The sequence below is a fragment of the Lipotes vexillifer genome, unplaced genomic scaffold (assembly GCF_000442215.2).
Source record: "Lipotes vexillifer unplaced genomic scaffold, Lipotes_vexillifer_v1.1 scaffold382, whole genome shotgun sequence".
NCBI classification, from domain to species: Eukaryota; Metazoa; Chordata; class Mammalia; order Artiodactyla; family Lipotidae; genus Lipotes; species Lipotes vexillifer.
The window spans coordinates 10,122,336-10,139,478 of record NW_006780611.1 but is presented as its reverse complement, the minus strand read 5'-3'; the positions used below and the strand labels follow the sequence as shown (position 1 = coordinate 10,139,478).

Here is a 17,143-nt window from a genome sequence, read left to right as displayed (position 1 = left end):
AAAAAAAAAAAAAAAAAGATCCCGTGTGCTGCAACTAAGACCTGATGCAGCCAAATAAATAAATAAATACATAAAATATTAAAAAAAAAAAACCAAAAAAAACACAAAAAACAAAAAACAGATTTAGTTCTCCAAGGACTGAGAATACTGGAACTGTCAGGAATAGTACGTAACATAGCTATGCATGAACTTTTTTTTTTTTTGACCACACTGTGTGGCCCATGGGATTCTAGTTCCCCAACCAGGGACCAAACCTGGGCCCTTGGCAGTGAGAGCGCAGAGTCCTAACCACTGGACCGCCAGGGAATTCCTGACTTTTTTTTAATAGAGGATACAATAAGGGAAGGGAAATCTATTCTCTATGTTCCTGAAACACGTATTTCTTAGAAATAAGATCGGTCTCATTATACAACTACCCTCTAAAGGTATGAGAGAAAAAAATTCTATCTCTTCTATAGGAATCAGAGATAAAAAGATGAAAAATGCCAATAAAACTCATCTGTTAATGTTGGAATATATTTTAATTGCAGCCCAGAATGATCTTGCATTGTGATAACTGATATTTCATCATAAGTTCCCAAATAGATACAATTTACAATTGACTACTTAATTATATATATATATATATATATATATATGGGTGTGTATATATACACGTTTTTCATATAACAAAATATTAAGGTTCTACCTACCTCCAAAAGCTTCTGTGATTGCCATGCTTTCAATTCCACCTCCTAGCAACTTACTAGAAATAGAAAGTAAGCTTTAGTAATGGGAACAGAAATAGAGATATCAAGAAAGGAGAAAGTGTTAATATCATTAGTATCATTTCTACCTATCTATATATCTTTCTATCTGTCCAACATGAACAGGAATTCTTGGCTGAATAAATGGCTTCCCACCTGTTTAGATCACGGGTTATACTGTGTATGGGCAGGGGGATCAACAAAACAATTTATAAGCCCTGTTGTTCTTAACTCCTGTGTACCAATAGGAAATGGGCTATGCAGGGCTTATATTTCAGTAATTCTAAAAAACTGAACTGGAGTGTGAATAAATGATTTTTAGTTATTAATTGGGTTTTTCATATTGTGCTGGGACTATGTTTCTAAAAGTCAACTGAATATCCAATTTTTTTTTAATGTACTGAAAAACATGAAAAATAGATATTAGGAAAATCCAGTGACTGTCATCATGATTGGCTTATCTCACACAAACCAAATTCTATGAAGAACATGTCAGAATAGAAAATATTCAAAGATGTGACAGGTAACGCTAGCAGATAGAAGAATAACTGTCAGAGTTTGACAGCATGCACTTAACTGGTAATGCAGTGATTCAGCACATTTAATACTCTTGATATGGAAAGATCTAAAGTTAATTAATCTCATTCATTCATTTAATGCAACAAATATTAATTATGGCAATTGTGCTAAGACCTGGTAAGAGCACTTTTTAAATCTTTGTAGTTATTTATTTATTTTTGGCTGCGTCGGGTCTTTGTTGCTGTGCACCGGCTTTCTCTAGTTGTGGTGAGTGGGGGCTACTCTTCGTTGTGGTGCACAGGCTTCTCATTGCAGTGGCTTCTCTTGTTGCAGAGCACGGGCTCTAGGTGCATGGGCTTCAGTAGTTGCAGCATGCGGGCTCAGTAGTTGTGGCTCACAGGCCCTAGAGTGCAGGCTCAGTAGTTGTGGCGCGTGGGCTTAGTTGCTCCACGGCATATGGGATCTTCCCAGACCAGGGCTCAAACCCGTGTCCCCTGCATTGGCAGGTGGATTCTTAACCACTGCGCCACCAGGGAAGCCCAAAAATCTTTGTAGTTTTTATTAGCATGACTTTTGGGACATGGTCATAGATTAGACAAAGCTTTAAGAGATGGATAATGTAACAGATTTACACTTACGTAGTTTAAGAGAGCAGCTTAAATGTAAATTGAAGTAATGTCGGAAGTTATCCACAGATTTAGTGAGGGCTATGGACTTTAATGAGAAAAAGAAAAATCTAGATACTGACCCGCATAAAGGACATGGTGGAGAGACCACTCCATTTGGTGGGTTGGCCAAAAAGTTCGTTCAGGTTTTCTGCAAGATGTTCTGGAAAAACCCTAACGAACTTTTTGGCCAACCCAATACTTAGGGATTCTATAAACCTACCAACTATTAAAGAGAGTTTTATTGATACTTGGCCCTCCTCATCTTGAGAAAAATCACCCTGAAAGGCTATAGCTCTGGAAAATCTCAGACAAAATTTCTGGTTGATATGCTGAAAAAGTGACCCCAAAATTTAACTGAAAGTGTACCCCAAATTACTTGGGATAGCATAACTGTTCCCTTATGAAACTCAGGAAAATTTACAATTAGGTACAGAAATAGTATTTTTAAATCTAGGAAGATTTAAAAATGGAGACACAAATCAAACCCACAGATTACTATTTTCATATTAAATTTGGGAATAATCTGTGCATATTTGGTACCTGAGAATTTTCAAAATTTAAGAGAATTTGACATTTTTATAATAACACATTAGCCTCTAATTGATTAAATGATATAGACCTGCAGTTTCTAAGTTGATGACTAAGTTTATACACAGTATTTGAACATTTAAGAGTGTCTAAGACTCACTATACTTATAAGTTTAATTTATTGAATTTATAAGACATTCAGATAATTGGAAAGATTTTAATAATTACACAGGTAAAGTTCTTAGAGGAAATATAATATAATAAATTTATAAATATAATTTAAAATGTTTAAGGGAATTTAGTTAACCATATTAGAAAGGCTCCCTTAAAACTTGCCAAATTTATAAATAGACTTGCAGCTTAAGAAAAAATCATATAACATTTAAACAAATAAAATATTAATTAAAAAAAACCTAGCTCCCGAGTAATCTTTTATGTGCCCCAAAACCCAACATCGAGGACACCAGAAAGCTCACTATGAGAGTAATAATTTCTCTAAGCCGAATGGTTCTTAAACCATGATGTGGTAGAGCAATTGGAGAATATCAAGTTGTCATTTGAATCAAGTTTTATTTATTTATTTATTTATTTATTTATTTATTTATTTAGGCTGCACTGGGTCTTAGTTGTGGCACGTGGGATCTTTTAGCTGTGGCATGTGCACTTCTTAGTTGCGGCATGCGTGTGGGATCTAGTTCCCTGGCCAGGAATAGAACCTGGCCCCGTGCATTAGGAGCATGGAGTTCCACCCACTGGACCACCAGGGAAGTCCCGGAATCAAGTTACCTTGACCAATTTGTCTTGGACCAAAGACTTTTCCTTAGCTGTTACTTGAAAAAAAGTTCTGTGATTTTAAAAATTTGAGGCAATGCTAGGTTAAAGAGGTGTTTTATTTCACTGCAGGAATTCAGACCCTTTAATAAAATGTGTGAATCTCCAAGAGGAGAATATAGTATATCACACTTCCCTAACTTATTTTATTCACTGTTTATTCATTTAATTAGTCATTCTACAAATATTTATTGAACACCTAGTTTGTGTTAGAGATTGCTCTATGCCCTTGGAGTAAAGCAGCAAACAAAAGAGACAGAAATCCATCACTTCATGGAGCTTCCATTCTAATGAGAGAACAGACAATAAACATAAGTAAAATTTGTGGTATGTCAGTTGTTATTAAATGGTATGGATAAAAATTAGATCCAGAGAGGGGATAAGATGTGCAGAGGATGAAGACTGGGAGTTTTCGAATAAATTTTCAAATAAAGTGATCAGAGAAGGCCTTAGTGAGAAGCAGGCATTTTAGCAAAGACCTGAAAAACCTGACAGCAAGTCATGAACATAATGACGAAAGAGTGTTCTGGGCAGAGGGAATGCTAAGTGCAAAGGCCCTGAGGTGGGAGTGTATCTGGCATGTTCTAGGAATAGCAAAGAAGTTAGTGTGGTTGGTACATAGTAAACCACAACATGAATTAAAGATGAGCTTAGATTTGAGATTAGAGAGGATTTTGGCTTTTGCTCTGAGTGAGATGGGGAGTCATTAGGATGTTTTGGGCAGAGGAGTGTTATGATCTGACCTATGTTTTAAAAGGATTATTCTGGGTCCTATGTGAAGAATAAATGGTAGGGGCAAGATCTAAAGGAGGGAAGTTAGTTAGAAGTTATTATTAATAATCCAGAAGAGATACTAATAGGTGTTTTAGACCAGTGAGTTAACAAAGGAGAAGGTGGTGAGAAGTAATTGAATTTGTATTTCTTCTCTTTCTCTGTACACATATAGACACAAATAGAAAAAAAAAATATATGTATATACACACACACACATATATATATATAAACTTTCTATTATGGACAATTTCAAACATACAAAAGTAGACAAAAACAGTATAATAATGAACTTTCATGTACCTATAACTCAGCTTCAAAAATTATCAGCTATGAACTCATGGTCAACCTTTTTTCATATAAACCTCCAACCACTTCCCTCCCTTTTCATATTACTTTAAGTACATCCTAGGCAACATATCATTTCATCCTAAATATTTCAGTAGGTATCTCTACAAGATGAAGACTCTTATTTTTTTTTAAATTTTTTTATTTTTTGTTTTTTTGTTTTTTTACGCGGGCCTCTCACTGCTGTGGCCTCTCCCGTCGCGGAGCACAGGCTCCGGACGCGCAGGCTCAGCGGCCATGGCTCACGGGCCCAGCCGCTCCGCGGCATGTGGGATCCTCCCGGACCGGGGCACGAACCCTGGTCCCCTGCCTCGGCAGGCGGGCCCCCAACCGCTGCGCCACCAGGGAAGCCCAAGACTCTTATTTTTAACATAACTGCATTACCATTATCACACCTAAAAAATTAGTTATTCCTTAATATCAACTATCTAGTAAGTGTTCAATTTTCAGTCTCATATGTCTTATTATCCGTGTGTGTTTGAATCAGGATCCAAAATAAGATCCACATATTGAGATTAAGTGACATGTCTTTTTTTTTTTTTTTAATAGTCTGTGCCTACAAGGCACCTTCAGTTTATTGTTATTTATTTATTTTTGCTGTGCTGTGTCTTCGTTTCTGTGAGACGGCTTTCTCTAGTTGTGGCAAGCGGGGGCCACTCTTCATCACAGTGCGCGGGCCTCTCACTATCGCGGCCTTTCTTGTTGCGGTGCACAGGCTCCAGACGCACAGGCTCAGTAGTTGTGGCTCACGGGCCCAGCCGCTCTGCGGCATGTGGGATCCTCCCAGACCGGGGCTTGAACCCGTGTCCCCTGCATTAGCAGGCAGATTCTCAACCACTGCGCTACCAGGGAAGCCCAAGTGACATGTCTTTTAAATCTCTTTCAATCTCTAGGTCTTCTCCCTGATTCCATCTCTCTCGTTTTTTTTTTTATTCCTTATAGTTTATTTGTTGAAGAAACTGGTTGGGTTTTTTTTTAATATAAGGATTTTTTTTTAAAATAAATTTATTTATTTATTTTTGGCTGAGCTGGGTCTTCGTAGCTGTGCGGTCTTTCTCTAGCTGCTGCGAGCAGGGGTTACTCTTCGCTGCAGTGAGAGGTCTTCTCATTGCGGTGGCTTCTCTTGTTGCGGAGCACGGGTCCTAGGTGCGCAGGCTTCAGTAGCTGTGGCACGTGGGCTCAGTAGTTGTGGTTCGCGGGCTCTAGAGCACAGGCTCAATAGTTGTGGCACACGGGCTTAGTTGCTCCGCGGCATGTGGGATCTTCCCGGACCAGGGCACAAACCTGTGTCCCCTGCATTAGCAGGCGGATTCTTAACCACTGTGCCATCAGCGAAGCCCGGTTGGTTTGTTCTGACTCAATATATTTGAAGGTAGAGCAGACAGGATTTGTTAATACATTAGAGCTAGGGTGTGAGAGGGGAAAAGAGGTGCTAAGGATGACACTAAGGTTTCAGATCTGAGGATCAAAAAGAGCTCAGGATGAGGGAGATTTTAGGAGGAGCAGATCTGGGGCAAAGATCAGAAGTTTGGTTTCAGGCCTGTGAAGTCTGAGCTGCCTAGCAGACATTCAAGTGGAGGCATATTTGACTATGAACTCTTTTTTTCTTGCAGTTTTTTGTGAGGTCAGGGTTTTCAGGAATACTTTGAAGAAATACTGCTTTTGTTCAAATTGATCTTGGCCACTGCTCTGACTTATGAACCAGTAACTCTGCCTACTAAAGTAGAGGAAAAAAACCCACATTCTAGTCAACTTGCATTGGGAAGATGATGACTATGTCTCAGGAATCATAAGATGATAAATAAAAAGGGAAGTTAAAACTGCTGAGGCTGAAGAGCAAAACCAACACTGCATTATTTCTTCTAAAATATTCACTCTAACAACTGATTTTTAAGTAAAACCAAAAGTGAAATGGAATTTCCTTTATCAGTGGAGAAGAAAAGGGAAATGAAAAGTTAAACTAATTTTTTAAATGGTTTATAGATTAATATAGGCTGATTTAGAAACTACTTATATTTTGGGTCTGAATTTCTTGTAAGAAATTTAATCCTGTTTTTACAAGCAGTCTGGAATTTATTTGCTTCAGTTGCCTTTTGAAAAAAAAAAAAAAAACTTCTGCAAAATAAGAAGCTATTTCTACTACTTATAGTCAAAATAACAACCTGGATAGAGGAAAAGAAATATAGCATTCCAAAGATTATGCTTAGTGGTTAAAAAAAATATGAGATACATACTCAAATTCCTGGCTCCCAGTGGTGATATGGAAAACCATCTTCCTCTTCTCACTATACTCAAATGCAGTCAGGAATCCTGGTTCCTAAAGAAAGACAAAAGAAAAAGTTCAAAAAGGGTATAAGATGATGGTTTTGATTTCAAATCCCGCCAAAAGCTATATACTTGATTACCAGGGTCATCATTTGATATAAGCTACAGTTCATTTGTCTTTGAAGGCAGCACAAGATCATGCTTAAGAACATAGGCTCTTATCTTCAAATAGATAACCAACAAAGACCTACTGTATAATACAGGGAACTCTGCTCAAAATTCTGTAATAACCTAAATGGGAAAAGAATTTGAAAAAGAATAGAAAAAAATAGATTAATTAAATTAAATTTTAAAAAAAGACTGCAATGATGGCATTTCTTAGGACACCTTTGGATTAATCATGAAAACAACAACTCTCTGAGTAGCTGCCGGCAGCGTTTAGTACATATATAAACTATATGAGTTACTGTAAATATATGTTGACAGAATTATTCTTGCTCGCTTCCAGGTGACCTCTAAAAATGGTTCGCTATTCACTTGACCCAGAAAACCCCACAAAATCATGCAAATCAAGAGGTTCAAATCTTCGTGTTCACTTTAAGAACACTCGTGAAACTGCCCAGGCCATTAAGGGTATGCATATCTGAAAAGCCACCAAGTACCTGAAGGATGTCACTTTAAAGAAGCAATATGTGCCATTCTGACTTTACAATGGTGGAGCTGGTAGGTGTGCCCAGGCGAAACAGTGGGGCTGGACTCAGGGTTGGTGGCCCAAAAAGAGTGCTGAATTTTTACTGCACATGCTCAAAAATTTAGAGAGTAATGCTGAACTTAAGGACTTAGATGTAGATTCTCTGGTTATTGAGCACATCCAGGTGAACAAAGCCCCCAAGATGTGGCGCAGGACTTACAGAGCTTATGATTGGATCAACCCATACATGAGCTCTCCCTGCCATATTGAATGATCCTTATTGAAAAAGAACAGATTGTTCCTAAACCAGAAGAAGAGGTTACACAGAAGAAAAAGATATTCCAGAAAAAAAAAAAAAAGAGTTTAAATAAAATAAAATTTAAAAATTAAAAAAAAAAAAGCAGTTATGGGGAAGGGATGGTGGTAATGGCTGCAACAACAATGTGAATGTATTTAATACCACTGAACTGTATACCTAAAAATGATTAAGATGGTAAATTTTATGTTATGTGTATTTTACCACAATAAAAAAGGAAAAAATTAAAAAAAAAAAAAGAACACAGGCTCTTGAGTCACCCTACCAAGGTTCAAAATATGTCTCTAATACTTATTAGCTGTGTGATGTCAGGTAAACTACTTAATCTTGCTGTACTTTGGCTTCCTCTTTTGGGTCAAATGGGGATAATAGTGTCTCTTTCATAGGTGAGTTGTAAGGATTAAATGAGATATATTTATGGCATAAAGCAGAATGGTACTTTACTAAGTGATTCAGTTGATTTCATTCAATAGCATCATTTCCCCCAGCTCTAGAAGTTGGAAGGACCACAGGAATTTCAGTTTTCAATATTCATGATACAATATTTTTCACGTTAGATAGACTACATATTGGTTAAATTAATGAGCTACAGCTGATGCAGTGTTATAACTAGTGAAAATAGGTCCTGATGTGGTCTAATGTATTCCCCTCTTTGTTGTTTTATACTATGACAGTGGTTCTCAAACTTCAGAGAACTTGAAGTGGCAGAAGGCCCATGCCTAATCCTAATTCAATGAGTCTGGGCCTCTGTGTTCTTTACAAGCCACTCCAGATGATTCTGATACATACCACTGTACTGTGAAGTTAACTGTCTCTGTCTGTCTCTGCCTCTCCTTCTATGTCTCAATCGTTTTCTCTTTCTTTCAGAATAAATAGCTTTAGTTAAGAAAGGATAAGACTCTTGGTGCATTAGTAGGTACATGAGAAGGAGAGAGGTTCTTTTCTTTGGTAGTAGAATTATTTTCCAAAGAAAAGAAGACTAATGCCTAGGAGCTATAAAGTAGCAGTTTCCCAAACCCTGGGTACTGCTCTAGGGCTTCATTAGATACCCTGGCAGTTATGGTACTGCTCTAGGGCTTCATTAGATACCCTGGCAGTTATGGAACTGACTTGCAGGTATACTGCCCAAGAGTACTCAGAAGGTAAAGCAACTGAGCTGTGTTCAGAGCAGTTCACTTGGGTCCTCTCCAAGCTCAGGACCACATTGCATCACTCTCATGCCTCAACTGCCTCTGGGGAAGGAAACCGGATGGCTGTCAGTGAAGAGACTTTCTAGGACTTGGTGGGAATGAGAGCCTCACATACACATGTAGAAATGGAGAAGCTTGCTCTTCTGCAAAGAGGGAGACTTTGTCTTTCTGCATATTCTTATTTCCAGAGCTGGTGCTTCCAGTGGTCCCCAAAAGCTCTACACAAAAGCTTGGGTCAAAGATATGTGTTTTTGCTTGGAGCCTCTCAGCTGCATAGGTCTCTTGTGTTCTGTGGGCCCAACTACAAGGTATAGGTTTCACTTAGCGTTAAGCTCAGGTGCCTCAATGAGCACATTCTTGGTCATATCTATCTTAACTGCACACATGTAGACCCAGCCACTGCTGTCATTTTCAAATGCAATGCTCTCTTATCAAATGCCTATAGCAGGAGAGGGCAACTTCTTTGCTGCTGAGCACTTCACAACAGCCATAGATACAATGTTTGAGGAGATAAGACAAAAATAAGGAGGAGGAAGATAAAAAATATGAAAAGGAGGGAATTCCCTGGCACTCCAGTGGCTAGGACTTGGTGCTCTCACTGCCCAGGGGCCCAGGTTCAATCCCTGGTCCCGGAACTAGGATCCTGCAAGTCACGTGGTATGGCCAAAAAAAAAAAAAGAAAAGAAAGAAAGAAAAGGAGAAGGAAAGGCAGAGACACAGAAAGGGGAAAAAGGTAATATAAAGGGAGACAAAAAGAAAAGTTTTGGTAAAAAATAATTACCTTCATAGTTTTCCAGGTCTCTTAACCCCTGTCTCATTCTTTCAGAAATTAATTGCTTTGAAACCGACATGATGAAAAGTTAACATGGGGCATATGTCTTGTGATCTACAGGAACTCAGAGTTCTCACAATAGTTTCTAGTGTACATAATGAGAAAGGCTACAGAGACTCACAGGGCCCTTCTAAGCTAAAACAACAAAGAATGGATTTTGCTTACAATCAGCTTGTTGGCTGCCTCTTTAATCTTGTCCACTTTTGCTTCTGAGAGCCCTTTGACATTGCATAGCGCTCTTCTTGTTGTCATTTGTATCCCTTTGATGGTACAGATGCCTACAGACTTCAGTTTCTTAATGTCAGCCACATTCTGTAAGTAAAAGAATGGGTGCAGCAGATTGAGAAAATGCCAGTCTGAAAGGCTCCCATACTATGTCATGTGCTTTTGTGTCCATCTACTTCCATCATGATGCCAATTTTATACAAGTGGCCAGGTGGAACCCACCCACCATGTAGCCAAATGTTCTGGAAATATCTGAGTAGAACATACCCAGCATGATGCCAAATGTTCTGGCTGTGCCCTGATTTCCCAAGAATGTTAGTGAGACCATGGCAATGTAACAAGGAATTCAAAAGAAAAGTCTGTTGGTAGGAAAGCTAACAAATTTATCACACGTTCAACCCCCTCAGTTCAGCTCCTTCCTTCTACAGAACTTCATTACCAAAATGTTCTTTAAAATTTTTCAAAGATTTTTTTCTTTACCTTTGGAGAATGCAAATAACTACATAACCAAAAGACCAGGATTTTCTCTTGCTCCAATTTTCTAAATTCAACTGAAAAAGATTAAATGTGAGGGCTTCAAAGGGTAATGTCAGAGAAGTTTTACTGCCAACCGATTGCTATTGAAATTCATCTAGCTAGTTACTTAAAGTCTTGATTTCTGTCAACGTCATTTAATCACATGACACAGAAGGTGAATTTTCTGTTGATGAAAACAGTAGATAGCTCTGAATGCCTCCAGCTGGACCAGTGGTTCTCAACTGGGGGCAATTTTGCCCCCGGGGACACTTGACAATATCTGGAGAAATTTTTGGTTGTCACAACTAGAGAGTTGCTACCGGCATATAGTGAGTGGTTAGGAGTCAGGGATGCTGCTAAACACGCTAGAATGCACAGGACAGTCTCCCACAACAAAGAATTACCCAGTCCCAAATGCCAATAAAGTCAAGACCAAGAAACTCTAAAATGGACAATTTCACACAGCATTGAAAAAATACTTACAATTCCATGTTTTTGTAACAGGTCAATGTCTTGAAACAAAGATTCCTAAAGGACATGGAAGAGGAAAAAAGGAGGGTTGATTCTTCATATCCAACTGTTTCACATATTTTGAAGAGTTAATTCAGTATTATGAGTCACTCCAAAATGCCTCAAATTCCACTTCTCTAGACAGACTGAGGTAGGATCAATAATGCTTTTTCAAACACATTGTTACATACTCAGAAGAAGTGCCAACACTGAAAGCAATGCGAAGCCCAACAGGCACCCGTGATCTTAGTTCCCCGACCAGGGATCGAACCCGAGTCCCCTGTAGTGGACACACGGAGTCCTAACCACTGGACCACCAGAGGAGTCCCATGGCCTCTCCAAATTTTTAAGACCTTAATCCAAAAGAGTGGAACAGCACAATCTATTTTTAAATATGTTTTCTCAATCTTCTTCCCCACCAGACCATGCACTCCTTCCTCTGCTATTCGGTACCAGTAAGCGTAGGTACCAGTATGGCCATACCACTTGTTAAATTATTAAAATACTTTCATGCCAGCTGCTAAGTAGCTAATCTTAGCACCCTTGCCAAACAAGTTGTTACATATTTGTAATATTGCCTCTCTCCAGAACTATGTTTTATTTCTAATCTCAGTTTCTAAAAATAGTAGTTAACAGAGAAGGAACTTCATTTTTGTAGAATGACTGAGTGTCTACATATCTTTCAACATTCTAGCCATACTTCTTCATCTTGGAATCCTGGTTCTTCCAGCACAACTTGATCCTCCTTCATATTGAAAGGTGAACAGCAGAAAAATAATAAATTCTGGAAAAATAAGAAATATTAAGAAGTAGTCATAGATCATATAGTACAAAATCCTTTGCCCATAGACTTTCTTGATTTCATTTCAGATATCAAGGACCAGAAGGACAATTAGAAAAATATTTAGTTTGGAACAACTGGGCTGGCCTATCTTCTTTCTCCAAGCCTGTGGCATTACGTCTTTTGTTGGTGTGTGTATGTGGGGATGGGGACTTAGTTTCTTTTCTCTTTCCTCAAAACTGGCCACTTTGTATCATCTTTCAATTTCCTATAGCACAATTAATCATGACTAATAATATCTTTTTTGTTGCCTTGGAATGTTATTTAGAAGTAGAATATTAGAATTCCATATTGTTATTAAACTTTCATGTTGGTTAACAACACTCTAAGAACTTTGGCCTTAAGTCAATCTTCCTTGTATTCTCCCTGGCACCTAGAACTTAGTCTATCCTCAAAAAAAAGATATATATTTTTTCTCATATATGAGGGATGACTTCCTGCTTGGGAATTATGAATGGGCTCTCTTGTAACATATATATTTTTGTTTAATAAAACATTAGATGTATTTTGTTTTATAGTATTTACTAGTTTCATGATGTATTTTTTTTTAAGATTTAAAATTACGGCAGATACCCAATATTTAAACATGATAAAATATTAGGGCCAATAAGCAGATAAAGAGTCTTTGATTTAACACTGTAGCAGTTGTTTTAAGATCTCAGGAAGCTACAAGGTATGACTGTTTTCATTAGAAAACGTGGTCCAAGTAATCAGTTTTCTTGGTGTATTCCATCTCTTTGCTTAACACCAAATTCGGGTTGGGGCCCGGCCCAGAAGGGGAACAAACTGCTAAGGTTAGAGGTATGGTCGCTACCACCTAGTACCTCCGAACAGCAAAGTATTCGAGGCAAACGAGGAGACAGTGGAGGTGGAATCTTCTGGAGTACGGTCCCTCATTCAGAGAGCTAATCATATGTATGATAATCCCAAATTCCACAGTGACTGTCCTTTCTTTTCTCCCTGATAAACAAAAAGATTGTTCTCCATCTATCTCAAATAGCAATTGACGGGGTGAACAGATGAATCTAAGGTAGGGCTCCCGGACACCTCGGCTTAAGGCACCAGAAGCTGTCCCTCATCGTGGGGAGCGCGGTCCAGATCACCCTCACCGCCTCCCCACCCCCACCAGCCGTTTTCCTGACACCTGACTCCCTCATAAGAAGGCCGAGGAGGCCTCCTCAAGACTTAGGTCCGACTTGGTTTGAAATAAGGATGCTGGAAATCCCTCGAGAGCACTGAGATTCCCTCCGGGGACTGGGTTGGGGACGGGACGCACGAAGCCACCAGCCCAGGGCCCAGCAACGACAACCGAGTATGACCAAAGAAAGGAAAACCTGAGTTTCCCCTCAGATTCTTCACCCGCTTTCCCTTTTTGCCACAAACTCCACTCGTACCCACACTCTCCCGGGGTTTTTCAAGATATCTGAACCCCTTCCGCGCCCTGCCCGGGCCTTCCAGTCCTCAGGGATTCTGCCTCAGAACCAGAACGCGGAGACTGGCTTCCTGTCGCTGACAGAGAGGTTTGGCGCCAAAAGACTAGTTCGGGCGCGCGGCTGGAGTGGGCGGGACCCGGACGGAGGGGCGGGCCCACCGTGGGCGGAGCGAAGAGCGAGGGGCGGAACCCGGGGCGGGGCAGATGACGACGGGGCGGGGTGGCGGGAGGGCCGGGAGCAACTTGGAGCAGCTAAAGGAGCCTCTGAGGGTGGCGCGCTGGGGCTAGGGGAGTCGCTGAGGTGGAGGGAGCGTGCTGAGGAGAGGGGCTTTGGTCGGAGGGGAGGCTGGGGCGTCTCTAGAGCGGAGAGAGATGCTGAGGTCAGGGAGAGGACTGAGGTGGGGGCACTGAGGAGACGCATCGAATTAGCGGGTACTGAGGTGGGCGCTGAGGTGAAGACAGGCTGCTGTGAGAAAGAAGGCCCTTAGGTGGGGCGTGTTCTGATATGAAGAGAGGCCGCTGGAAAGGGGTCAGGAGGTGGAAGGCCATGAAGCGGGGGAGGGGTGCTGGGCGGAGGTGGCTGACGTGGTGACAGGTGACATGCGGAATGCTTATCTTAATCAGGATCCTCGGGTTAGGAGATCGAATATGGGGGTATTTCCCCCTGCTCAAGGCTTTTCTTTTCACTCCAAGTTTTTCATATCTGGCTTCACAGTCTGTACCTAATACCTCAGTCCGCGTTCCTACTTTCTCTCCTTTCTCTGTGACTCTCTTACCATTTGCCACTCTTAGTCTGTGAGTGAGGCACCCAAGGCCCATTCACGATGGAGAGTAATTTTTCTTCGTCTCAACTTGAAATTTTAAATAGACAACAGAAGCCAAACATATTTTGATCCAGCTTTTAAATAGAAATTTTAGGCCAGCCTTCATGCCAGCAGAGCCATCTCTGGCAGCATCATCCTCCTCCCCTTAAATGGAAACTGACTGTTGAGAGTCATGAAACATTTGAAAGAGCATCTGTTGAGGTGGAGGCTGCAATGTAATCTTGGATGAATATCTGTGCAAACAGTTCTTTGGGTTCAAGACCTAGTACAGGGTGACCCTTTTCCTTCAGTGTCTGAATCTTTTTTTGCTGGAATAAATAGCAAAAAATTCCCAAAATAGCAGCTGGCAGTTTGTAGGGCATTCCCCTTCCCCCCAGGTGGATTGTTTAAAGAGACAACAAATAACTGCCATAGTTCTTCAAAAATCTGTTATTTTCCAGAAACATAGCCTGTCCATGTTAAATGGAAATTAATGCCCATTTTTGACATGAACTGGATAGTGATGATAGGCTTTCTCTTTGGGCCTCACCTAAAGCAATTATAGTAACTTCTGAGCAACTTGTTAGATGGAGACATCAACTGTACAGAAGAGCTGTAAAGAGCACAGCAAGATGATTTAGGGAAATATAACATATGTAGTTTGGTGTAGTGACAGCTGGGAGAGAGAAATGTTCATAATACTTGAAGGTTGTGTGCAGTACACTTAAAGAAACTGAAGCGAGCTTGGTAATGACAAATTCGTGAAGTAAGTATAAAAATTTCATTTGGATAGGATATTGATGGTTATATACAACTTTAAAATTAAAAAAAATAAATCCAAAACCCTGGGGTAGTTCAAAAGTACACTTGAAGATCTTTCCACTTAAATCAGGACCAAAACCAAAAAAACACTAGTCTTTAATACCTTACAAAAATTCTGAATATGATGAAGGTGGCATTTCAAATCAGTGGGGAAATGAATTCCGTGAATGATGTTGGAACAAACTAGGTGGTCATCTGGAAGAAAAATAAAATTGTAACCATACTTCATACCTTATACCAAAATAAATTCCAGATGGATCAACAAATTAAATCTGAACAATAAAATAATAAAAGTACTAGAAGAAAACATGGGAAATTTTTTTTACTATCTCAGAGTAAGACAAGTCTTTTCCAGTATGATACAAAACTCAGAAGCCGTAAAAGACTTATAAGAATGACTGTATTAGAGAAAAATCCTGCACGGCAAAATGCTACTTTCCTGTCCTAGATATAGAGCATGGCAAACCAAAGCTTTGGTGTCAATTAGTAACCAATTAGTAATTGTGTCAATTAGCTTTCCCAATTTCTCAAATCCTTCAGCGAGTCTACAAGGTCTCTACAAAATTTTTAAAATGTGTGTCATTTTATGATATTCTAAGAAATAAAAAACAGGCAGTGGAATTACAGGTGACCTGAATTTTAAACCACTACACTTTACTGCCCCTCTGTGGACAACCACCTTATAATCAAATAGAGACATATAACTCCACCGTGTACAGTTAGGTAGCTTCAAACTGGTGCCTATGGATGCATATTCTTGGTTTCAAGAGCTCAAATTTGAGAAATGCTTTAGTACAGAACTAAAGAATGAAGGGTCATTACAAAAAGAGAATTTCATTGGGTATACCTCCCCTTAAGCACATTTATTTTTTAAAATGTTTATGACCCTACTATTTGTCAGTGTACTAGGTGTTTGTTGCCAGGGATTCAACAACAAACAAGATACAAACCCTAGTGTGGGCTATAGATAAGTTTATAGGCAATTGCAGTAGAGTATATAGATATACATATACATACATACATATCAGTCATTTGAGGCTTTTCTCCTTTATTTAGATTTATTTCCAAGTTTGAAAAACTTCTAACTTTGGCATGCAGCTACCCAGAGAGGCGTGCTCATGACCGTTTATTTAACCAACATTTATTAAACACTGTTGGACCCAGCTCTCTGCTGGATATGGAGATAAAGACAGGTCTCTACTCTCAAGGAGGGATGAGTCTACTAGGGAAGATAGATACAGAAACAGATAATAACACACCTGGTGAGATAAGAGGGATTATACACACAGTTGGGAAACAAGTAGACCTCTCCCTGGGGGATCCTCACAGAGGTGGTGACCCTTAATTTGGGGCTGAAAGGATAAGTGAGGATTTGCCAGCTGGGCAGGGTGGGAAAGGCAGAGGGAACACAGAGGCTTGTTTAGGGAGCTGCAAGTGGTTCTGCTGGAGTAAAAGGTACTAGGGAGAAAGGAACTCTCAGATGCCAAAGGTAACGTTTGTTGATAGCTAACACATCACTTAACTTCTTTCCACAGATGAACACATCTACTTCACACAAAGATACCATGAGGTAGGAACTATTATGATCTCTGTTTACAGATGATGGAACTGGGGCACCACAAGGTTAAGTAACTTGCCTAAGGTTCACAGTCTGGCTCCAGTGTTCAGGTTCTCAGCCTATTAATATGCTAAACCAGTATATGACAGATCTTTTATCTTCATATGTGATTTTATTTTCCATTTATAGAAGTATGATATAAGTACACATAGGCATGGCAACTATGCCAGACTTATAGTACATACAGTTCAGCCGTTTACAAGCTATGTGGTCTTGGGAAAATTTAATTAAACCTCTTTGTGCTTCAGTTTCCTCATGTGAAAACCAAGAATAGTATTGGTACTGAGTTGTGAGAAATAATGGGTTAAGATACTTGAAGTATTTGGGCTGCTGTGTGGAAAATGGATTGGAGGAGGCAAGAGAGAGGGCAAGGAGAATACCTAGGAGAACACCGTAAAAGTCCAAGACAGGGGCAATGGTAGCTTCAATCAAGAAAGGCCTCAGTTTGAAAATAGAGAAAATTGTATGTCATTTACAGGGCTATAAGAGAAGACAAAATAATCTGTAAAAATACGCTTAAAAATACCTAGCGGGCTTCCCTGGTGGCACAGTGGTTGAGAGTCCGCCTGCCGATGCAGGGGACATGGGTTCGTGCCCCGGTCCGGGAAGATCCCACATGCCGCGGAGCGGCTGGGCCCGTGAGCCATGGCCGCTGAGCCTGCGCGTCCGGA

General features: G+C 39.9%; 1 protein-coding gene across 2 annotated transcripts in view; it reads right to left on the bottom strand.

Annotated features, from left to right (window-relative positions):
* The window catches only part of DMC1 (DNA meiotic recombinase 1), a 40,344-nt gene extending 27,134 nt beyond the window's left edge, over positions 1 to 13,210 (bottom strand). Inside the window, exons 1-6 of one of the 2 annotated variants that reach the window (XM_007454016.1) lie at positions 13,181 to 13,210; positions 11,657 to 11,740; positions 10,930 to 10,974; positions 9,871 to 10,017; positions 6,646 to 6,728; positions 693 to 745 (exon numbers count right to left, since the gene is read on the bottom strand). In XM_007454016.1, coding sequence (XP_007454078.1) covers positions 693 to 745; positions 6,646 to 6,728; positions 9,871 to 10,017; positions 10,930 to 10,974; positions 11,657 to 11,707 — 379 coding nt within the window. In that variant the 5' untranslated portion in view covers positions 11,708 to 11,740; positions 13,181 to 13,210. Of the gene's footprint in view, positions 1 to 692; positions 746 to 6,645; positions 6,729 to 9,870; positions 10,018 to 10,929; positions 10,975 to 11,656; positions 11,741 to 13,180 lie in introns of those variants that run through there. The other variant, XM_007454017.1, reaches the window with a different exon arrangement.
* Positions 13,211 to 17,143: the final 3,933 nt, after the last annotated feature.